This window comes from Lepidochelys kempii, chromosome 10, assembly GCF_965140285.1.
Source record: "Lepidochelys kempii isolate rLepKem1 chromosome 10, rLepKem1.hap1, whole genome shotgun sequence".
Taxonomy (NCBI): Eukaryota; Metazoa; Chordata; order Testudines; family Cheloniidae; genus Lepidochelys; species Lepidochelys kempii.
In genome coordinates this window covers 81,997,918-82,021,786 of record NC_136389.1, presented here as the reverse complement: position 1 = coordinate 82,021,786, position 23,869 = coordinate 81,997,918, and the positions used below count along the sequence as shown (strand labels likewise).

Below are 23,869 nucleotides of genomic sequence, written 5' to 3'. Positions count from 1 at the left end.
ACAACTGCCAAGCAGACAGTGCAGCTGGGAAGGTAACCTTTCGCTCCCCACCTAGGCTAGTTGTAGCTGGGTGTCACTTAGAGCAGCCTGAAGGCTATTTGACATTACCTCAGACACCCCCAAGGGACTTACATGGTAGCTGGGACTCAGCAGGGCACAGGGAAGCCCTCGTTATAGCTTTTTCCCAGCCATACTCCCTTACACTGGCAGCAGGAAGCCACTACACCACTGGAAGATCCTCCTATGCTGAGATGACCCTCCAATCATCAGCTACTTTGGAGTTTTAGGGTCAGATTCTACCAGCAAAGGTGCATAAAGCAATTGTGCTAGATCCCTTAAGAATACCTGAACACCTTGGGCCCGATTCCAGAGCCATCCTGTGCATGAAAGCTCATGCATAATGAAACAGATGGCAGGTTACAGAATTAGACATTCTTGATTTCCTCCATTAAACAGTAGTACATCTTTCAGTTCAGGACGGTTTTGAACACGTTGGTTATTTTAATACATGTACAAGACATGCTAAACCCACCTTATGGATTAACCCTTGCTGCATGAATCTGCAGTACTGTTACAGAGAAATAGAACATTTAAAAAAGCCGGAAGCCACATGTAGTCCAGCTTCTCCTCTTTCCTTAGACTTAGGAAGGCCTGAATTGACAAACTAAATATCGTAAAACTTGTATGCTGAGTTTCAGCGCAACATTTACATTCTAATGAAAAATCTTAGAACACAGGGATTGATAATGGAAACACTGATGGAGTCCATGCAGTTTAGCCTGTAAAGAGGATATTGCAGGTTCACCCTATCAGTAATTCGTTAGCACTAAGACTGTGGAATTTATTTTACTCCCATTTCTTATTCTACAGACTGGTTCCCAGGTTATTTGCTTCCTCCTAGTTCTGTGATAGGCATGGCAACTAAAGGCTGCAGAATTTCATCTGGAGCTTTTCTGTTCTTTATCTGTGTGGTAAAATCTCTTCTATAATACAGCTTCTGTTCACTTTATAGTTACAAAGTTGAGAGATAAGACAGAAGGAAAATAAGAGACAGACAAAGGAGAAGACAGGTTTTCAGGTGAGATTTCAAAGATGAAAAGTCAACAAGGTTATATACATATGTATTTAATAAAAGACTCCTGTGGTAACATCTGCACAAAATTGACACAAATGGCTTATCTGCGATGTAGTTACAACAACACACCTGGAACGACAAACTGTTTAACATTAGTGAACCTGAACTTATCAGGTACGGTTGAAACAGAACAGCCTTTTGGTACAGTCCAATCAACGGCTCTGCTGCTTTTGTCTTTGTCTTCTGCTGTTTCATACACCTCTATGTGAGGTGGTCTCTCAGTCAGATTTTTACTATAATGACTTAGCCCATATTGTGCAATCTGGATTGGGTAGAAATAGCCTTGAGGTCCCCACTGTGTGGATAATGGCACACCTGTAATATAGGAAAAACACAAATAATTGTTAGAACATTTAAAATAGAGTTTAGAATTCTGTCTCCCCTTCTCTCCCCCCACAGTTTTACATAAATAAATGCCATTTACCAGAAGTAGCTTTCACCATTAGTTCTCAGGCACAGACAAATTACTCTCCTTTTTACCAAGGTCTGCAAATACTAAAAACTGATATCAAAACCGACCAGATGCAGAAGGCAAAGTGAAGTTCTCACCATGTTCTACCACACCCGGGCGTTTACTTGCTTATTGGAATACAAGACTTTAATACACAAACATTTTTATGGATTTTTTCCTTCCATTCTGGAGACCATGAAATCCCTCTAATACCACATAAATCTTTGCAAATTAAATGTAAAACAACATTAGTAGAATTTTACTAGCATTTTTTCATGTTGAACCTGCAATTTTACTCAATATTTGCAAATCTAAACTGTTACAGCTCCCAAACTATAAAGCTATTACAAATACATCCTGAAATAATGTCTGTGTAATCAGAGATTTCCCCCACCCTGCTCTTTGCAGAATTTACACATACTCTCTGATCTAAACTTCTCTTCTTCAGGTTTAGCTCAACATATAAATAAAAAACATGGCAACCTAAACCTTTGTCCCCTGAGTTAGGGTTTCTCTGCAAGGGCATCCTTGTCCCAGACCCTAGTTGCCTCTGAGGAGAAAGCCACTTCCCCCTTTATATTCGAAGTGGAATTAAAAAGTCACATCTACCAAAATCAGTCAATAAGAATTAACCGGCACATCTGTGCAGAGCTCCAACATCTGCTAACAGTTGGGCCCCCAGAGACCTGCTACAACCTGGTAATTTGTATAACTGAAGCTCACTGCGTAATGTAGTGCTCTTGAAACCTCATTCATCAATACACATTTTCTAACATTCTCTGTCATGACCAACCGCCATGATGTGCTTAAAAAGAGCTCCCCCCACCTTGTAATCAGTTTCCTTCTGCCCAAAGCACTCACTAATGTCCATTCAGTGAGGACACCCTCATTATCACAGCCATAACTGATAAACATGTCACATCACTGACTGAATGGGGAAGGCAAGAGGAGCCTTAGTATATGGAAAGAGGTTCTAATTTATATGCCAATATCTGGATAAATGGTAACATGAAAGGAAATGCGCACACAGCATGAAGCATGGATAAAATACTTTTTCCAAAACTTGCTGGAGTTTAACAAACATGATTTACTGGTCTTCCACCTAAGTCTCAAAGCTGAACCTTAAAATGGAAAGTGTTTTGAACCCCCGGTAGGAAACAGGATTCCAGCCCTTCAAACCTTTGAATGGCACAAAGTGAAGAAAGTTAAAAGTGAAAAATACAGTGGCATTTGCACCATTTTTGTCCCTTGCAAATGTCCAACTTGGAAGCTAGCTATCCCTGGAACCTGGTGTAATGAAAAGATTAAACTAAATTAAAGAAGATACACTTTCATAGATTATCAGTGCTTCATGTTACTAATAGTAAGTGTTCCTGAAAGTAACTTGATGGACTACTTCTGCCTGAAGAGTAAAAGCATCAAGGGAAATATTTAAGTACTCTGTATTATCTCAACTGCTGGAAGCTAGCTCACTTAGTATTAATAAGTGTTCTCAGTTAAGGGTGCATGTATTGGGATCAGAAGATGAAATCTGCTGTAAAAGCTTTACTTGTAGCTGTTAATTTAAGATGACATGATTAATTGTCCAGGTCACAGGACACAAGGCAACATATTACCTTGTAAAAAAGAGACAAGGTAAAAATATAACATGAGCTCTTCTTCATTCCATCTAGGTGATAAGAACTACTTATCGTCTTGCATCATTCTATTAGTTTGCATTTGAAACCTAAAACCTTTTCAAACGGTTTTACTTTGATATCCATCCTCTCCCCCACACACAGTTATTTCTCCCCTGAAACCTGTCTGCCAGATGCTAGCAAGTCTATTTCCCCAACCACATTAGGGCTCTTGGCACCACATTGCACGGCGACAGCTCTAAATGGCATAATGCAGAAAGCCAAGATTGTAGGTAAATGACACTTGACACTTTGATTAAATTCATCATTTGTGGCTGAAATATACAGCAGCTAGACATATTCCAGATCTGCATGGAGCCTACATATTTTGCAGTTGAGATGCTCCAGAACTTGTCTTGCTTGGTTTTGTACTGCAGTTTCACTTAGCTTTTCAGCCTAAAAGTCAGCAGTACTGCAAAGTGACTAACTGCAGTGATCTTCTAAATACATTCTACATTTAACATCCAAGACTGACAGCACACTGAGCACCACGTATGCGCAAAGAGGGGAATTTTTAATGAAACAGACCATCAATTAGAAAGTCTGATGTAGATAACCAGACTTTCTAAATGATATTCTACATAGGACTTTCTAATCTATTGTCTGTTTCATTAAAAATTCCCCTCTTTGCGCATATGTGCTGCTTATTGGGTCTTTAATTTATTTGTAATTTTGGGAGAGTCAGAAGACTCAGCATGCACCTGCGTTCCCTCTAATTTTTCCCAGGTATGTGCGGAATGAATTTTGTTATGTGCACCAATATGGAGGTGATGCGTGACGCCTCCTCGGGCCACAGCAGGTCTGGGGCTGCTTTGGGGCCAGGGGAGAGGCATCTCTCCCCACCACAGCCCTAAGCGCTTGTGTGGCGCTTAATAGGCTGCTGCACAGCCGCGCAGCTTAGAGGGAACTTAGGCATGTACTCTCCTTTTTCCCTCCAAACAGAGACAAATTATGGTCAGGCATCTTAGGGTTGGTCTATGCTCAGAACTTACATCGGCATAGCTACGTCTCTCAGGAGTGTGCAAAATCCACACCCCGACACATGGAGCTATGCCAACCTAACCCCAATGTAGACAGTGTGTGGTGGACAAGAATTCTTCCATTGATCTAGCCACCACCTCTTGAGGAGGTGGATTACCTATGCCAATGGGAGAACCTCTCCTGTCAGCATAGATGGTGTCTACACTGAAGCACTGCAGCTGTGCCGTGGTAGTGTTTGAAATATAGACAAGCCCGGGGCGGGGGGTGTGGGAGTCGAGTCTACATTCAGAACTAGACCACCTTGCAACCCAATTGAATTGGAATGTGTAGAATTAGTAAACACCTTTCTTGTAGGGCACAAGAACAGCTCCAGATGTCCTTCCTCTCTTTCCATCTCATTCCAAAGGAAGGTGGCCGTTTAAAAACAGGAGGAGGATACCACTACATTTTGAGATATTAGGGCTAAGATGTCATCTAGCGAATGCCCAATGATATGGTGAATTTTTAAAAGCAGCTACAATGAACCCAAAATGGCAGTTACAGAACAGGAAAAGAACATGAATTTAAAGAATTGAATTCAGTAGTTTTGGAGAGATATTTTAACACCATGTCCATTAAAAATAGTAGTTTTTAGAAATGTGTTTGATAGGGCATCTTATATTTTTTCAAAATATATTCCAGAGACTAAAATAATTTAATACATTGACTGAAAAGATAGAATAGTATTTGCTTGGTTGATACCTAAATTAGTGGGAATGTGATAATATAACCTGAAAGGATCATAGCACATCGTATCATGATTAATTCAGACATGGTTCACTCACTCCTGTGCATCTTTTAAAACAAAACTAATCTACTGATGTTCAGGGGTTTAGAAGTGACCCTACTCTGGAAGTAAGAACTGATACTAGCATACAATGAAACATCACAAATTAATGAATTTTTCAAACTAGTAAGTTAATTGTTAGGAAAAACTCAGGAATACACCACCACATTAATGCACTTTGTTCATTTATTTCACAAGTGCAGTTTAGTTTTAGTTATTTATAATATATGACAGTATGCCAGTAAGTTTTCCGTAGTACGTTTTGTAAAAGTAATTAATTGTTAGTTATGAGATCTTGTTAGAGTTTTCTGCTATTAAATCTTTCCTATGGAGTGGAATGAGAGCTGTTTGTGTACGAATTATCGATTGAGTGGTTCAGCAAATTAGAAAAGTTCTACTGTCCTGTAATTTTATTCAGAGTCTTATGAGATAAAGCTTTAATGGCTTAAATGCCTTCCCATTCAGCTCACACCATTCTTCGAAATCTCTCCTGTAATTACACAGAAAAGCATGAACTCTCCAATTTGAAGAAATACTCTTATCCGGTCTTCAGAAATCGCAGTGATTCTGTTACCTTGTTGCATAAAACCTGTGCTAGGCTAACCTAGACCTGGAAGAATCTAACCTTGTACTCTTTTCTACTTGTACACATTTATTGTTTTGCTCTAAAAATGTTCCAAAGCAGAAGCTTACACTGTTGTGCTAAATCAGACATTTATAAACCTAAACAAATAAAATTCATAATCTTGTTAAATACAACAGAAAGACAAAACACAAAAGACGGTTTAGCCACAGGCTATTGTATGGCAGAGCTCTGCCGTACGGTTTGTCATCTCTCTCCGTGGGTGCTAGTAAAGCATCAGAGCATGTTCTAGTGCTGCAGGTGTCCGCTGTAAACTAAAATTAGAGCTGTCAGGATGACTCTGGAGGAACAGTAAGGGACAGACTAGAAAAAACTCGATGTCACTCATGACTCACATCCCCATTCTCTCTTAGGGAGGCTGAGAAAATGAAAACAAACATCTTGAATACCAAATTATGAGAGCCAATTTTCAGATGCATTTCATTCAGTTGTAAAATACATACACCACCTACCTTCAACACCACTTATGCACTTCACTCTATCTCGAACTTCTACATTGTAGCCCTCAAAGGACATGAATACTCCATCAGGGTGGTAAGGTGCTCTCTGTGCATATACTTTGGAGTAGCTATGAGAGAACTCAAATCTGTCATAGCCATCATACTGAGCAATTTTCCCATAAACCTCAAAGTATTTCTCCACCCAACTAAAGGGCAGAAAGACCTCATTGCCCTCTCTCCTCCCTTTAACTGTATGCTCATCATTGATCAGACAGTCAATTTCTTCATATTTAAGTCCCAAAATTTTGTTTCCATTGCTATTGAACCCTCCAACAACAGGGGGTGCTCTCTGTTGCTCTTGGGGTGATGCCTCCTCGCTCTGCTGCTTGGCTAGGTTATTTACATAGCTGTTACTTTCAGACGCAGCTGTTCGTTTTTCCAGTCCATCTACTCGGAAGCCACTGTTCAGGTTTCGGGGAACCTGCGTAGTTTTATCACTGGAGCATCTGTTCCACAGCAGGACCGTGACCAGAGTGAAGAGAGCGCAGATGACGATCAAAGTCTTATAGTTGACCCGAGCTGCCAAGCAACGCATATTCACACCATGCCTACAAAATAAAAGGAGGAGATGTTCTCAAGTATAAATGTGGAGTAGATTAAAACAGGGGAACGGACGGCTTTTGCTTTAGTCAACAGCGATAGAGCCATGTGGGGGCGCGGGTGTCAGTTTGGATTCAACCTCACCCCTGTGATTCTCTGTCCGACATACGAACTCTTTAACAATAGGTTTCAGAGTAGCAGTCGTGTTAGTCTGTATCCGCAAAAAGAAAAGGAGGACTTGTGGCACCTTAGAGACTAAAATTTATTTGAGCATAAGCTTTCGTGAGCTACAACTCACTTCATCGGATGCATTCAGTGGAAAATACAGTGGGGAGATTTATATACATAGAGAACAGATTTATATACACAAAGAACATGAAACAATGGGTGTTACCATATACACGGTAACGAGGTGGGACATTTCCAGCAGTTGACAAGAACCTCTGAGGAACAGCGGGGGTGGCGGGGAATAGTTTTACTTTGTGTGGAAATGGCCCACCTTGATTATCACTACAAAAGGTTCCCCTCCCCCCCCAGGTCATAGCTCACCTTACCTGATCACTCTCCTTACAGTGTGTATGGTAACATCCATTGTTTCATGTTCTCTATGTATATAAATCTCCCCACTGTATTTTTCACTGAATGCATCCAATGAAGTGAGCTGTAGCTCACAAAAGCTTACGCTCAAATAAATTTGTTAGTCTCTAAGGTGCCACAAGTCCTCCTTTTCTTTAACAATAGTATCTGGAGGAATAGGTGTGAGGCTCTCAGACAGAGGTAAGCGTGACCGAGGCCTTTCATGGAGCGAGGTTGAGCACAGGCATGACTGAATTAGGAGCACCGTACAGTGGGGTATTCCTCAGGATCCCTCTAGGTCGCCTCCATCCCAACAAAGTGAATTTACGGATTAGTAGCTCACATCACCAACTTTGGACTATAGCAACAGAAAGGCATTTATCAACACAATTTTGTTGTGCAGCATGAGCAGGACATACCAGAACTGGCAGTAAGCTTTAGAGCCACAGTATATTTTCAAGTAAAGAGTCATAAATCTAGCAATGAAATGCTCAGCAGCAGGCGACTAGAGCTGCAAAAGCACTAATCACAGTAATCCACTCCGCAGCGCACACAGAGAAGTCAAACAAAGTACAGCCACTACCAAGTGTGACATGATGAATCATTTCTACTACTCCAACTCCAGAAAGAAGGGGGAGTAGGGGAGGAAAGCTCAGACAGGTAATACAGACAGTAATTGGTTAAACTAACAATACACAAAACTATCTAAAAAACCATAAATTTCTGACAAATGAAAAGACTAAGCTCTAAACTTGGATTTGTTTTGCTTTGTTGAACTGAGATGCCACCAAAAGATTTTTTTTAAAATTGGTGTTTTTAAAAAACTCTGTGGTTTGGAGTTCTGTGACAGGCTGGCACATCTGTTGGCTTATGTGTATTTGGAGAAGAGTGAATTAAATATTTATCTAAAGTCATTGCTGATCATTTTAAACTGCCTCATTTCAAAGATTAAATCTCAATCATTGCTTTCTTCAAACAGACGCTTTCGAGAAGTTAGTGGCTAATGATTAAAAAAAGTACTTTAAGTTTTTAGACACCGATAAAAATGTGAGCCGATTTAAAAGAACTGGAAATATACAAATTTGTTCGGGTGTGGATCTTGACATTCAAACCTAGATCAATTCTTTAAGTTTCAACTCTTCAAATACTCTTTTTAAAATTACTAAAGAAAAGGAGGACTTGTGGCACCTTAGAGACTAACCAATTTATTTGAGCATAAGCTTTCGTGAGCTATAGCTCACTTCATTGGATGCATTCAGTGAAAAATACTATACTCAGTGAAAATAGTCACGAAACCTTATGCTCAAATAAATTGGTTAGTCTCTAAGGTGCCACAAGTCCTCCTTTTCTTTTTGCGGATACAGACTAAGACGGCTGCTACTCTGAAACCTTTAAAATTACAGTTTATTACTGGAGCAGGCAGGCAACTGGACTATGTAGCGCTAACTACTGCCCTGTTCAACGCAGACCTCAGGCTGGGAAGGACGCCAGGGAGTTAGAGGCCTCTATTAAGTAGGAACAGAACTGGGAAAATGCGAGAACATCCGAGGGGACTACAGACTCTCAGCGGAAGTGTTTTTGGGCCAGATTTCTTGTACAAAGTTTCCATAGCGTTAATAAGAACATAAAACATGAGTTGGAAAGGCTTCTCTCATAGCAAAGGTCCCACTCCCCATTACCAGTTTTCTTGCCAAAAATTCCCCCTGCCTCCCCTTCCGCACCCTACATTACAGTAGGTGAAAGATTACGTTGAAAGAACACGTCAAAAGACGTGAGACTGGGAAATATAGGAATAATGAGAATAAATTTAAATTATAAAAGCATACTGTCATAAAAAGCTGGTTTTACTCAAGAATGAAGCAAAAAACCTGACACCACAAGGAAAAAACAAGAGCATTTTTTTAAAAAACCCACTGAATTACACAATGTGTTGCAGACTACTAGGTTTTTAATTTTTAATACTTGGATTTCTCTTCACCGAGGAGCTTAATCAAAAGCTTAATTCACATATATCCTCCATGCCAACATCTTTTCCCTTTGAAACTTCTCCTGAGTGGATGGCAAAGAGTGCCCAAAGGTTAAACATGTAACTACCTGATCTGATTTGTGAAGCACAGAGCTGAGCTTTTGTTTAGCACTGTGCTTCGGGAGCTGCCCTTGTCTTGCCAAGGCGATTGGAAGAAATACTTTTATAAAAGTCTTAGGGCTCCTCTCACACACAGAATTCAATACGGAGGTGAGACATCACTATGTAACTGAGAAACAGCCAGACGTCATGGGGTAGAGGTGGGGACGGAGAAAGAAACAGAGCAGATCTGATCTGTGCCATTACACAAACCACCCATGATAATAAATAATTAATATTATACAGGCTGAAGTACTACAGATTAAGATCAGGAAGTCAGGCCAGGAACAGTTACCACTGCAAGCATCTCACTGTATGCAACCATCCATAACAGACTTTTCCCTCTTAGCTGACTGGTGTTCTAAAGAAGCATCCACTCCCTGCCAGAGATCAGCATTAAGAAGGTGTCAGGATGAAACCAGGATAAGATTTCTTGTATCTAGTGGCACAAACAAATTAATGGTTTAATTGCAATTAAGGACTATGAAAAATGGCTTGTTTATTTCTGAATTCAGAAAACGTTTGGTCCACAACATTTTAACAAATGCCGTTAACAGTACAAAGTTGTAGCACTAGGCACAGCCTTTGGGCAACTACGGGAGGAACCTAAAGGAATACCCAGTGAAACAAGTATGTTAGCTCTTAATATTCTTTGAAGCACAACTGAATAGGCAGAGCTGGTGGTTAAATTTCACATTTAAAATAATGGTCACACACACCCCCCCACTAGGGACTATCCACACAACTCTCTGAATCGACCTCAGATGACTAAATGAAATGTTTCGGCAACGGCTGTAGTTTCTGCTGACAGACAAATATGCAGGAATGATACCGAACAACAAGAAAGGTTCCTACCTCAGGTTGCCTTTAAAAAAAAAAGAGAGACAATGAATCACCTCACTAATTTTATACTTCCATATTGTAAGCACCATCTGGCCATTTGAAACTGGACTTTAAAAGATAAGTGTCCTATTTTCCTGAAAGCCTAGTTTACTACAAGCTTTTAGAGAATATAAATTTGTATATAATTGTATTTTTATGGAAATGCTAATATAAGAATAAATCTAATTTTCTGCATCAGCAGATAATTTTTAGTGATGATGCTTTCAGGATGACCTCAACAAGTATGCTTTGCTTCTTTTATACAGAGAGATAATTCACTTTTAAATGGAGAACAGTACTTCCTACACTTCACCCCTATCCATAAAGCACACTTAACTAAATGTAAAGCCATCTGTATTATGGGGAGGGGGGGGGAGAAGAGGGGGAAGAGAGAAACAGCTCAATACATTTTTACATGCTTATTACTGCATATTTTAAACAGACTATTAGATGTCATTTAATGGCAGTGAATAGGGCCCAGCTATTCCCCAGTTACAAAATATATTTGTTTTAATCTGTGCATGTCCAGTGCATTGGAAGGCAGCACGTCTGCTGGTTAGAGCAGAGGACTTGAACTAAGCACAGCAAATTTCTGCTCATCTTTTTCCACCAACTTGAGGAGCGATCCTGGGCAAGCTCTGAGACCTTCCAACCCGCACTCTGCTTAATAGAGAAGATTCTTAGTGTTTTGACAGCACTGAGATTCTCAGATGAAAAACAGAAGCGTGAAGTATTAAATTAAATCCAACACTTCTGGAAGATGACCAACAGCAAACTGCAAGTAAACTCTGGGGTGGGAGCAGACAAAAGCCAACCACCAAACTTCAAAATATCTATCATTAAGAAAGAGAGTCTTTGGCCTGCCTTCTGATTAGAATTCTCTGTGTATGCCAGAGTTAGTGTCATGAGCAAGACCTGTCATCCTATACCACCAATACTCTGAGTTGCTGCCTATGAAATATGGCCTCCCTGGTGTGTTTCCTTCACTTGGGTCACACAGATTGATGCATACCATTCTTCTAAAATGACAGTTCAGACTGGCAGCAATGGCATGGCTAACCATCTTCTAGGTACCACTTGGAGATGAGTCCCAAGTTGCATTTGGCTCACAAGTGGAAGAGAATGGTGTTCGCAGTCCAGGATTGTGAGCATATTTGATCACAGCGGCAACCGTTCACCTCCATTCAGAAGCCTGTAAATGGAGGATTAGGCACTGCTGCAGTTTGGGGTTAAAGAGCACATGAAGCTTTGTGGGAAAGGTTGCCTGGTGCCTGTATATTTTACTTTCATGATAAGCAATGTATTTTAACTAGAACGATTCAGAAAGAAAAAAGTGAAACATTTTGGAAGAACCATCATATGAGATTTTATTGTGCAATGAAGAGGGCCTGATCCAAAGCCCATTGAAATAAATGGAAGTCTTTCCATTAACTTCAGTGAGCTTTGCATCACATTCTAAGGAGAAAAGCATTCCTGATGCACTCAAGAAAGATGGGAAAGTGTTGGAACATTAATGTTGGAATTAAGCATTTTCTGTTTTGCTCTAGCCTAAGTTCATTACTACAAAAATATTTGTAATTGGCCCCCTAAACACCACGTTAACTAGGACCCCAAAATAGTATTTAAAAAACACATGCAATCTTTATGAACATTAGCTGAAGACACCACAAAACAAGAGGTATCCAGCACTCAAGTTAAAAAACGGATCAAATATCTGCAACCAACAAGTCCCTTTCCTCCCTTACTTTTCGCATTTCTGAATGCTCAATCCTGACACACATTGCAGATCTCACTTGGTGCAATCTATCCAGCAGCCTGTGCAGCAGTTTAAGGTCTGCTCACTGAGTGAAGTTTAAAGTGGCAAGGTTTTTAAAAGAGCTACCAGAAAATTTTTATGGATATGTCTACACATTTTTCTAGCAGTCAGTATATTTTCTGTATGTTACCCTTTTTCTCTATTATGAAAAATATTTAACATGTAAAGATAATTGTTTTTGAACTACTCATCAGCTCCTCCCCTAAAGTCACAATTCAGGTTTACGACAACTTCACAGCAACCAACTGTGAAACCAGAGAGAGGATTTTGGGTACTGAACAAGCAAAAGGTGGAGAAATGTAGTTGTTAGACAAATTCCCATAGTTACCAAGAAAAAGAACACAAACATTCTCTGAACTTGCATACACATCTACACTTTGAGACATTCCTTAATCTTTAAAGCAAGTGTACACACTAGAGGTAAATGGATGGACCAATAACTGTACAAGTCTCAATAATGTAAAGCAGGCCTACAAAGGATTGTTTTAAATTGACACTGTGCCTTTTGTTCTTCATTATGATATATAAAAGGAATATTTTTTTTTAAAATCCTGAAATAAAATGTAAGGTAGCATATATGGGAGGGTCTGCTCTCTCTGTATATCAAGGAAATATCAGGGATATTATGTCTGGTCTTCCTGGATTTTGCTGGAGTATTCTAGGAGAATCTCTGGAGGTGTGCTGAGAGTTCTCACACCATAACTGAAGGTATAGATTAGATTATCTTTCATAAAGATTCAGCATCTTTCGCTGAAGTTTCCATTAGTGTTATAGATATTAGCAAAATGCAAGTATTTCTAAACAGCCTGACACTCAACTGCTCAGCTTTTAAAAGCCGTTACTACCTGTGACTATTGAGACCTACAACTAATCCATGCACACATTTGTTTGATGTTATTGTGACCAATTCCCCCTCTCATGTCTCTTTGTATTAACCAGTATAATGGGGACTCTGTTCCTGTTGTGATAACACCTAAGGATCTCAAGTTGGAGATCAAAGTTACCTTTAAAGAATACTTTTCTAAAAATATAGTGAATCCAAGTTACCTCTGAAAGTTCAGTATATACTTGTTGAAGCAAAAATTACTTCACAGAATCATAATTAATATGCAAGGAAATACACAATATTTTACAGAGAAAATAACCAGTCAATTTTAAACACGTTAATGGATATAACTTAGAACAACTTATTTTGACGCACAAATGAAGTGTCAACATTCTTTGTTTTGAGTACAAAGAATAAAAAACTAGGCTAAACAAAAACTAAAACTTCAACTATTCCTGCTACTACTGTTATATTAAGTCTGCAAGCAAAGAAGTCTTGGTATTCAGTGCTAAGAATTATAAATGAGGCGTCACTTTATACCTTGGGCTGAGAATGCCAGAATTTAATGCAATGTTATTGTAACCGTATTGGTCCCTGGAACTAGAGAGACAAGGTGGGGGAGGTAATATCTTTTATTCTTAAAGAGCTCTGTGTAAGCTTGTCTTTAACCAACAGAAGTTGGTCCAATAAGAGACATTACTTCACCCAACTTATCTCGAATATCCTGGGATGAGCATGGCTACAACACCGCAAACAACTAATATGCAAGGACACCTTGCACTAGAATCCCCTAAAGGTAAGCAGCTCATGGGTCCAGGCTGTTGTCAGGTCTCCTTGCCCACTGGACACAAAAGACCTATTTATAAAGAGGTCATGGCAAAGGAGGATGTAAACTGTTTCACAGCCTCTAACCATCAACTCCTATCTACAGCAGTAACCAAATCCAAAGCAAGCTTGGTGGATGAGAAGGGCTCCAGCAGGAATCCAATACATATTTATAACAGCTTGTTTTGCAGATGCTCCTTTGTTCAAGACTCACCTCATCACCTACAGATTAACATACAGGAACTAACAGACCTGTTTACTTGCTAAATTTTTTCTTGACTAGGTTACTCCGGGCCAAACTGGTGCACACCCCAGAACAGCAAACAGGCAACAATCAGAAGCAGCTAAACACGTGCACCGCTACAGGCTGGGGACTGATTGGCTATGCAGCAGTTCTGCAGCAAAGGACCTGGGGATTACAGTGGATGAGAAGCTGGATATGAGTCAACAGTGTGCCCTTGTTGCCAAGAAGGCCAACGGCACATTGGGCTGCATTAGTAGGAGCATTGCCAGCAGATCAAGGGAAGTGATCATTTGATAGCAGCCTTCAACTACCTGAAGGGGGGTTCCAAAGAGGATGGAGCTAGGCTGTTCCCAGTGGTAGCAGATGACAGAACGAGGAGTAATGGTCTCAAGTTGCAGTGGGGGAGGTCTACGCTGAATATTAGGAAATTTCCTATTTCACTAGGAGGGTGGTGCAGCACTGGAATGGGTTCCCTAGGGAGGTGGTGGAATCTCCATCCTTAGAGGTTTTTTGTCAAAGCCCTGGCTGGGATGATTTAGTTGGTTTCCTGCTTTGAGCAAGGGATTGGACTAGACGACCTCTTGAGGTCTCTTCCAACCCTAATATTCTATGATTCTATGTGATCTTCCAGTGAGTTTAGCTATCTGCTCTTCAAATCAGTTGAGAAACTGCAGGACTAAACATATTTCTAGATAAACCTTCCCAGAGCAATTTACTGACTAGAGATAAATCAAACGGACAGGTTAGTATTTTAACGAGGGAACAGTAGCAGAAGAAAGTAGGCAAGAAGATCTTTTCTGAACTGGCCAACACTAGTACAGATGGATGGGACTGAAGTAGCAATAACTAAACGTTACCCAAAGGAAGGGAAAGCAAACTGAGAGCAGAGTAAGCAGGAACAGATGTTTTCCTGAAGAAAGGATTCACACAAAGAAAGGGAAAGCTCAAAACCAACTCCACAAGCTGTGGACAATGGTCTTCTGGGTTAGCGAGGCACCTAGGACAGGGCCCCAAAAGAGAACATTTTACTGCAGAATGTGTGTAGGGAAGGGCAGGTACCTGCCTTATACAGCTCCGCTTGTGAAGGCGTGTGCAGCTGTGACTCAGCCAAACAAGGAAGATCTGTATTCCAAATGTATTGATCCTAGCAAGCTAAAAAGCACAGGATGTTTTGCTGACCATCCATGGGAATATGGAAATGTGTCCAGCAATAATTGGACATCCGTGAGGAAGTCCCTTTGTATGTAGCTACAAGCACAGAATAAAAAGTTAACCTCCCAGGGCGTTTTGGTACTTGGCAATTTTTTTCTGAACAATTTAAAGACCTGCCTTAGCTGCTCTCCCCGGGGAATGACATTAGGGAAGAACAAAGGCCAACAGTTCTAGTTTACAGTGACAATGGCCAAAGGAAAATGGAAGTCTGTGTATGGCTATCACAAACCTTCCCATTTGGAGGGCCACAGAGGATAAGCCGCCACTGTGGTTTGTTTGTGCAGCATGGCTTCTCAGGTGACCCATATTTGAATGCTGGAGTGAAATCCTGGCTCTCCTGAAGTCAGCATCAAAATGCCCATCAATTTCCACAGGGCCAGCATTTCACCCCAGTCTCTTGCTCTGAAGGTCAGTACAGTCTGGGAGTGAGGGAATGTGCACAGCTGCAAAGAAAGGGAGGGGTAGCTTGTATAGCTAAATGGTAAGACCTGCATATGATTAAGCAGGAGCAGCAGACAGGCTCAGAAAGGAGTCCTTAACTTGGATGGACATATACTGTATCCAAGCAAAGGTCTTGAAGACAGGTGGAAAATAACTGTGGATCTGTGCGTATTTCTTAGGGCTTCAAGGGCACAGAAATCCTGTGCTCTGGGAGCAGGAAACAGATCTTTCACAAACAGACTACTGGTGAAAGAATTAAAGACAGGATTCTGGGAGGAAACACTGGCACTCAGAAGAGAGTGACCCAAGTGAATCAATATTGGGGATTTATGATGGATCACTAAGATAGAAGTAATGAGGAAAAACAATCAGACTTCAAGTGGTTACTGCAGCTTGTACATTTCAGAAGTCTGGAATGACCTGAGGGTAGGTATCATCACAGCTTTGGCAAGCTGAGTTCTGATTTGGCACACAACTCACAATCCCATGAAAGAATGAGCAGTACACTGACCCAGTTTTGCAACAGGCTGACCCAATTTGTTAGCATTTCAAAACTGAAAGTGTGGATGGACTTTTTAGGGAACCATTGTTGCCCTAAATTAAAACAAAATCTTTTAAACTCCAGTTTACAAAGGCAATTTCAACACTATTGAAGCATTAGAATGGGGATGGGGGGATGGAGGGGAAGGTGTCAAGATAACTAATTAAGGTGTAAACTTCATCAGAATGATGGGTTTAGTTGAAAACTGCAAACTAACCTTTGGTTCCATTTTCAGGTAGGCAGGCTCAAGCCAATTATTGGCAAGGATTTTTTCCGACGTCCTGGCAAGGATTTTTAAACACATCATGTAAACCCCTCTCCTCCTATTAGACTGTCTACTCATCATTCTGTCTCCCGGACTAAAGACAGGCTCCTGACAGCATAAGTCTATGTCAAAGGGTGTCTTTGTTCCAAGGCCTGACAGGATGTAACTGGGGAAAAGCTTGATATGGAGGAATTAGGCCTTGTCTACATGACAGACTTCTGATAGCACACCTACGTCTGTCAGGATGTGAACAGGAGTGAGCCCTAACCCACATGATGTGCTGGCAAAGTCCCTAATATAGACACAGTTATACCTGAAAAACTGTGCTTTTTATGGGTAGAGCTTTTTTCAGTTGAGTGACGGGGAGAAGAGAGAGGAAAAAAATAAGTTCTACCAGTAAAAGCATTATTTTGCTGCTATAAATTGGCATCCACACTTGGACCAGGTTGATACTACAAAATTGTATTGTCATATCCATCAGGCATGTGAAAAAATAAAGTCTCACCCTTAAGCAACACAGCTACGCCTGAAAAAAATCCAAGGGAGACACAGCTTATGCTGGCAAGAGTTCGTTTGCTAGTATAGGCAGCTTAAGTATATAGGCCAAAGACCTCTTTTTGGCAGAACAAGCGGTGTCTCCACAAGGGGGGTTTGCCAGCAGAGCAATACTGGCAAAACTTTTATAGTGTAGGCTAGCCCAAGGAGCTCTGAGGTATACTATAACAGTGAAGTGCCCCCTAGTGTGGACAGGGCCTTAAACTGGAGCCTTCAGATGGAGGAGAGATGTTAGTACCAAGGAATTCCATAGAAGTGCCTAACCGTGCTCACCTTACACAAGCAAATAGCTCAGCTGATTCCAAATCAGGCTACTTGCATGAGCAGTGTCAGCAGGATGTGCCTGAGGGTCAGGAAATCACAACAGACTAACCCAAAGTGCAGATTGGTGAAGAAGAAAAGAACTTTTCAGGTAAGACAGTCTATTTATGATAAAAGGTTCAGGGCTAAAGGTTCAAGGTTATTGCCTGTTCACTAAAAATAAATCATAATGCAACCATAACAAGCTCTCTTGTAAAGTAATGTTAGATGGCAAGAAAAACGTCCCAAGAAAGGGCTTTGTTACCATGTTAGACCTAGACTATTTATTGCCATGACTTTTCCTCCAGAAGGTGTTTTAAACGCATGCTTTTTAGTGCTGGATAGAACAAAAAGGCTGCTTGGTCCCTTTTCAGACGTTCGCGGGGGGGGGGAGGGAGAAGTAAGATGATGAATCCAGGTCCTGGGAACTAAAAAAAAGTTACAATGAAGCTGTTAACCTTAACTATGCTACATACAGTTCACAAGAAACTGATATGTTTCAGCGTAGCAGCCGTGTTAGTCTGTATTCGCAAAAAGAAAAGGAGGACTTGTGGCACCTTAGAGACTAACCAATTTATTTGAGCATAAGCTTTCGTGAGCTACAGCTCACTTCATCAGATGGAAGTTTAGCTCACGAAAGCTTATGCTCAAATAAATTGGCTAGTCTCTAAGGTGCCACAAGTACTCCTTTTCTTTTTAAGAAACTGATAATTAGTCATAGAAAAAGACAAATAGAAGAACACCACTTACAAATTGATTTGGTAAACAAACAGACAGGACCAAACACAGTTCAGGTCTACAGAAAAATCTTCCATATGCTACTTAAAAGAGAATTTTGTTCTACCTTCCTTACAAAATTTCGGTATCAGGTAAATGCAGCAAAATAGGTCCTGCAATTTGCTGGCCAAAACCCTTAGCTTGCCGTTCTGGCATGCCTTCAAAACACAGAACCAGGTTATCATTTTGTAAATTCAGTGTGCCTTGATATATGCTAAGAAGGGCAAGTTGGTTTTTCCCCCCTCAAGCTACTGTACTCGCTAGTTTGAAATGCTAATGTAATTCTGACAACTTCACCTTACAAGCTGTTCCCAGTCATATTTGCCATTAAAGATGCAGGGTTCATCTTTATTCAATCTGAAGAATTCTCACTTGTGAGGAGGATGCAGAGATGTAGAATTGAGGGGGAAGGCTTCACTAGAGGATAAAGAGCAGTGTCAGAACTTGCACTAATCTCCTTTCCAGATTATAGCGATAGTGAACAGTCTGCAGTTAACAGAGTAGCAGCCGTGTTAGTCTGTATTCGCAAAAAGAAAAGGAGGACTAGTGGCACCTTAGAGACTAACCAATTTGAGTATAAGCTTTCTTGAGCTACAGCTCACTTCATTGGAACGCATCCGATGAAGTGAGCTGTAGCTCACAAAAGCTTATGCTCAAATAAATTGGTTAGTCTCTAAGGTGCCACTAGTACTCCTTTTCAGTCTGCAGTTAAGAAAGAAAGGTATACTGTACAAGAAAAGGGAAATTGGAGAGACCAAGCTTATTAAACTCTACAAGAAAATGAACCAGCCAAAGGAGCTATATCTATTTTTTATTTAGCAAATATCCTTTTCACATTCTAGAGAGCTGCTTTGCAAGACTTCGTACTGGGGGATTCTCTCTTCATCCAAAAATGTGCCACTCCTACACTGAGCTACTGTAGCGGGTTTGTGTATAGTTACCCTGAGGAAGCCATCGCCATAATGTTTACATAGCTACTTAACTGGTCATTGACCTTCTGTAGGTCACTCCTTGGCAAACATGGTCTAATTTAGGCAGCGGGGTGGGGGGGTATGTGTCTGGATTTCACAGCATTCCAGTGTGGTATACTAGAGATTCTAGGGCAGCTTTTAGATAAAATACCTCCGTTAAAAAAACCTAATATGAAAATGAATACAGTCAGTACATAGTTCCCTGTACTACTGAACACAGTATTTAATTAATTGTATACTAGCCTTGCATTTTTATGGGATGCAGACCTGTCTGCTGAAAATGCACAATGGCACTAGAGAAAGCAGGGGTAAACTGGAGGTTTGGGGAGCTGGGGAGAAGACAGTTGTGGCTTTGGATGCCTGGGAAATGGTGGGAGGCAGTGTGTGATTGTGGGGTAAAGCACATTAACTGAATGTTTCTCCTAAAACACTCAGCAATGAACAATGTTAATCCTTAAATCATCACTGGTGGTTTCCCACTCAGCACCCCACTGAGATGAACATGGCAGTTCACACCTCCCTTATAGCTATCATTGCTACAGACAATAGGCCTGCCATTCCTTGGCATGTAGTGAGTGTTTTTAAAGGTTTGCCTCACAGTGATATAGGCTAGATTTTTTTTTTAAAATTAAAACTCTGGAGCACCCAACTCCCCAGCCACAGAAAAGCAAAGCATACCTGATCCCAGCTATAAATTGCCTATTTTCCAAGAGCTGTATGCCACAAGCATCCAAATACAGGCTCATTTGTGCTTGTTCAGTCACAGCCAGCAGGCTCAGAATTTGTGGAAGAAACAACAACTCATAGCAAGTTGAGCAGGAGACCTGATTTCCAGTAATTCCTTCATGTGGCTTTTTGATCCCAATTCCCCACCATCTCGTTTCAGATACTAGGATTCTCTCCTAATGTTCTAAATAAATGGAAATATAAGTACTGTTGCCCCTTCTTCCAAAACTAGTGTCCCATTCTGAACCCAATGTCTCTCATCCTTTGCCAAGAGGCAACAGATGTCTGCGGCTACGGAAGTCAGCTTTCCAGTGGAGGAAACAGTGACAGGGAGTCTGGATATACCATAAATAAAGCATGCATACTCTTACAAGTACACAATAGTCTGGGAATGGAGACGGTCACAACAGTGTGCAGACAAACCCTTCTTCCAGAAATCTCTGCCCACGCACCAAAGCCTGCTTTCTCAGGAAGCGACTCTGCACTAAGGTTTAATTCTAGTCAGACTGAGCCCTGGTCTACACTAGGACTTTAGGTCGAATTTAGCAGCATTAAATCGATTTAAACCTGCACCCGTCCACACAGTGAGGCCCTTTATTTCGACTTAAAGGGCTCTTAAAATCGATTTCCTTACTCCACCCCTGACAAGTGGATTAGCGCTTAAATCGACGTTCCCAGCTCGAATTTGGGGTACTGTGGACACAATTCGATGTTATTGGCCTCCGGGAGCTATCCCAGAGTGCTCCATTCTGACCGCTCTGGACAGCACTCTCAACTCAGATGCACTGGCCAGGTAGACAGGAAAAGAACCGCGAACTTTTGAATCTCATTTCCTGTTTGGCCAGCGTGGCAAGCTGCAGGTGACCATGCAGAGCTCATCAGCACAGGTGACCATGATGGAGTCCCAGAATCGCAAAAGAGCTCCAGCATGGACCGAACGGGAGGTACGGGATCTGATCGCTGTTTGGGGAGAGGAATCCGTGCTATCAGAACTCCGTTCCAGTTTTCGAAATGCCAAAACCTTTGTGAAAATCTCCCAGGGCATGAAGGACAGAGGCCATAACAGGGACCCGAAGCAGTGCCGTGTGAAACTGAAGGAGCTGAGGCAAGCCTACCAGAAAACCAGAGAGGCGAACAGCCGCTCTGGGTCAGAGTCCCAAACATGCCGCTTCTATGATGAGCTGCATGCCATTTTAGGGGGTTCAGCCACCACTACCCCAGCCGTGTTGTTTGACTCCTTCAATGGAGATGGAGGCAATACGGAAGCAGGTTTTGGGGACGAAGAAGATGAGGAGGAGGAGGAGGTTGTAGATAGCTCACAGCAAGCAAGCGGAGAAACCGGTTTTCCCGACAGCCAGGAACTGTTTCTCACCCTAGACCTGGAGCCAGTACCCCCCGAACCCACCCAAGGCTGCCTCCTGGACCCAGCAGGCGGAGAAGGGACCTCTGGTGAGTGTACCTTTTAAAATGCTATACATGGTTTAAAAGCAAGCATGTGAAAGGATTACTTTGCCCTGGCATTTGCGGTTCTCCTAGATGTAGTCCTAAAGCCTTTGCAAAAGGTTTCTGGGAAGGGCAGCCTTATTTCGTCCTTCATGGTAGGACACTTTTATCACTCCAGGCCAGTAACACATACTCGGGAATCACTGTAGAACAAAGCATTGCAGTGTATGTTTGCTGGCATTCAACCAAAATCCGTTCTTTCTCTCTCTGTGTTATCCTCAGGAGAGTGAGATATAATTCATGGTCACCTGGTTGAAATAGGGTGCTTTTCTTCAGGGACACTCAGTATAGCCCATTCCTGCTGTGCTGTTTGCCTGTGGCTGAACAGAAATGTTCCCCGCTGTTAGCCACGGGGAGGGGGGAGGGTTGAGGGGGTAGTCACGTGGTGGGAGGAGGCAAAATGCGACCTTGTAACGAAAGCACATGTACTATGTATGTAATGTTAACAGCAAGGTTTACCCTGAAAGAGTGTAGCGACTGTTTTATAAAATGTGTCTTTTTAAATACCGCTGTCCCTTTTTTTTTCCTCCACCAGCTGCATGTGTTTCAATGATCACAGGATCTTCTCCTTCCCAGAGGCTAGTGAAGCTTTGAAAGAAAAAAAAACGCACTCGAGATGAAATGTTCTCCGAGCTAATGCTGTCCTCCCACACTGACAGAGCACAGACGAATGCGTGGAGGCAAATAATGTCAGAGTGCAGGAAAGCACAAAATGACCGGGAGGAGAGGTGGAGGGCTGAAGAGAGTAAGTGGCGGGCTGAAGACAGGGCTGAAGCTCAAATGTGGCGGCAGCGTGATGAGAGGAGGCAGGATTCAATGCTGAGGCTGCTGCAGGACCAAACCAGAATGCTCCAGTGTATGGCTGAGCTGCAGCAAAGGCAGCTGGAGCACAGACTGCCACTGCTGCCCCTCTGTAACCAACCGCCCTCCTCCCCAAGTTCCATAGCCTCCACACCCAGACGCCCAAGAACGCGGTGGGGGGGCCTCCGGCCAACCAGCGACTCCACAACAGAGGATTGCCCAAAAAAAAGAAGGCTGTCATTCAATACATTTTAAAGTTGTAAACTTTTAAAGTGCTGTGCTTAAAGTGCTGTGTGGCATTTTCCTTCCCTCCTCCACCACCCCTCCTGGGATACCTTGGTAGTCATCCCCCTATTTGTGTGATGAATGAATAACGAATGCATGACTGTGAAGCAGCAATGACTTTATTGCCTCTGCAAGCGGTGATTAAAGGGAGGAGGGGAGGGTGGTTAGCTTACAGGGAAGTAGAGTGAACCAAGGGGCGGGGGGTTTCATCAAGGAGAAACAAACAGAACTTTCACACTGTAGCCTGGCCAGTCATGAAACTGGTTTTCAAAGCTTCTCTGATGCGTACCGCGCCCTCCTGAGCTCTTCTAACCGCCCTGGTGTCTGGCTGCGCGTAACCAGCAGCCAGGCGATTTGCCTCAATCTCCCACCCCGCCATAAACATCTCCCCCTTACTCTCACAGATATTGTGGAGCACACAGCAAGCAGTAATAACAGTGGGAATATTGGTTTCGCTGAGGTCTAAGCGAGTCAGTAAACTGCGCCAGCGCGCCTTTAAACGTCCAAATGCACATTCTACCACCATTCTGCACTTGCTCAGCCTGTAGTTGAACAGCTCCTGACCACTGTCCAGGCTGCCTGTGTACGGCTTCATGAGCCATGGTATTAAGGGGTAGGCTGGGTCCCCAAGGATACATATAGGCATTTCAACATCCCCAACAGTTATTTTCTGGTCTGGGAAGAAAGTCCCTTCCTGCAGCTTTTGAAACAGACCAGAGTTCCTGAAGATGCGAGCGTCATGCACCTTTCCCGGCCATCCCACGTTGATGTTGGTGAAACGTCCCTTGTGATCCACCAGAGCTTGCAGCACTATCGAAAAGTACCCCTTGCGGTTTATGTACTAGCCGGCTTGGTGCTCCGGTGCCAAGATAGGGATATGGGTTCCGTCTATAGCCCCACCACAGTTAGGGAATCCCATTGCAGCAAAGCCATCCACTATGACCTGCACATTTCCCAGGGTCACTACCCTTGATATCAGCAGATCTTTGATTGTGTGAGCTACTTGCATCACAGCAGCCCCCACAGTAGATTTGCCCACTCCAAATTGATTCCCAACTGACCGGTAGCTGTCTGGCGTTGCAAGCTTCCACAGGGCTATCGCCACTCGCTTCTCAACTGTGAGGGCTGCTCTCATCCTGGTATTCATGCGCTTCAGGGAAGGGGAAAGCAAGTCACAAAGTTCCATGAAAGTGCCCTTACGCATGCGAAAGTTTCGCAGCCACTGGGAATCGTCCCAGACCTGCAACACTATGCGGTCCCACCAGTCTGTGCTTGTTTCCCGAGCCCAGAATCGGTGTTCCACAGCATGAACCTGCCCCATTAGCACCATGATGCATGCATTGGCAGGGCCCATGCTTTCAGAGAAATCTGTGTCCATGTCCTGATCACTCACGGGACCGCGCTGACGTCGCCTCCTCGCCCGGTATCGCGTTGCCATGTTCTGGT

At 42.3% G+C, this 23,869-nt stretch overlaps 2 protein-coding genes across 6 annotated transcripts in view; one reads left to right on the top strand and one right to left on the bottom strand.

Annotated features, from left to right (window-relative positions):
- GLCE (glucuronic acid epimerase) overlaps window positions 1-23,869 on the bottom strand; it is a 110,662-nt gene that overhangs the window by 7,301 nt on the left and 79,492 nt on the right. For all 5 annotated transcript variants that reach the window (XM_073304483.1, XM_073304482.1, XM_073304485.1 and 2 more), the window contains 2 exons: window positions 6,165-6,760; window positions 1,205-1,450 (listed from right to left, as the gene is read on the bottom strand). In XM_073304483.1, the coding sequence (XP_073160584.1) occupies window positions 1,205-1,450; window positions 6,165-6,747 (829 nt within the window). In that variant the 5' untranslated portion in view covers window positions 6,748-6,760. The remainder of the gene's footprint in view (window positions 1-1,204; window positions 1,451-6,164; window positions 6,761-23,869) is intronic.
- LOC140917970 (myb/SANT-like DNA-binding domain-containing protein 7) lies at window positions 20,449-22,363 on the top strand. Its single transcript, XM_073361501.2, has 2 exons — window positions 20,449-21,283; window positions 21,873-22,363. Exons 1-2 carry the CDS (start codon window positions 20,701-20,703, stop codon window positions 21,929-21,931), a joined length of 642 nt encoding a protein of 213 aa, XP_073217602.1. The 5' UTR covers window positions 20,449-20,700; the 3' UTR covers window positions 21,932-22,363.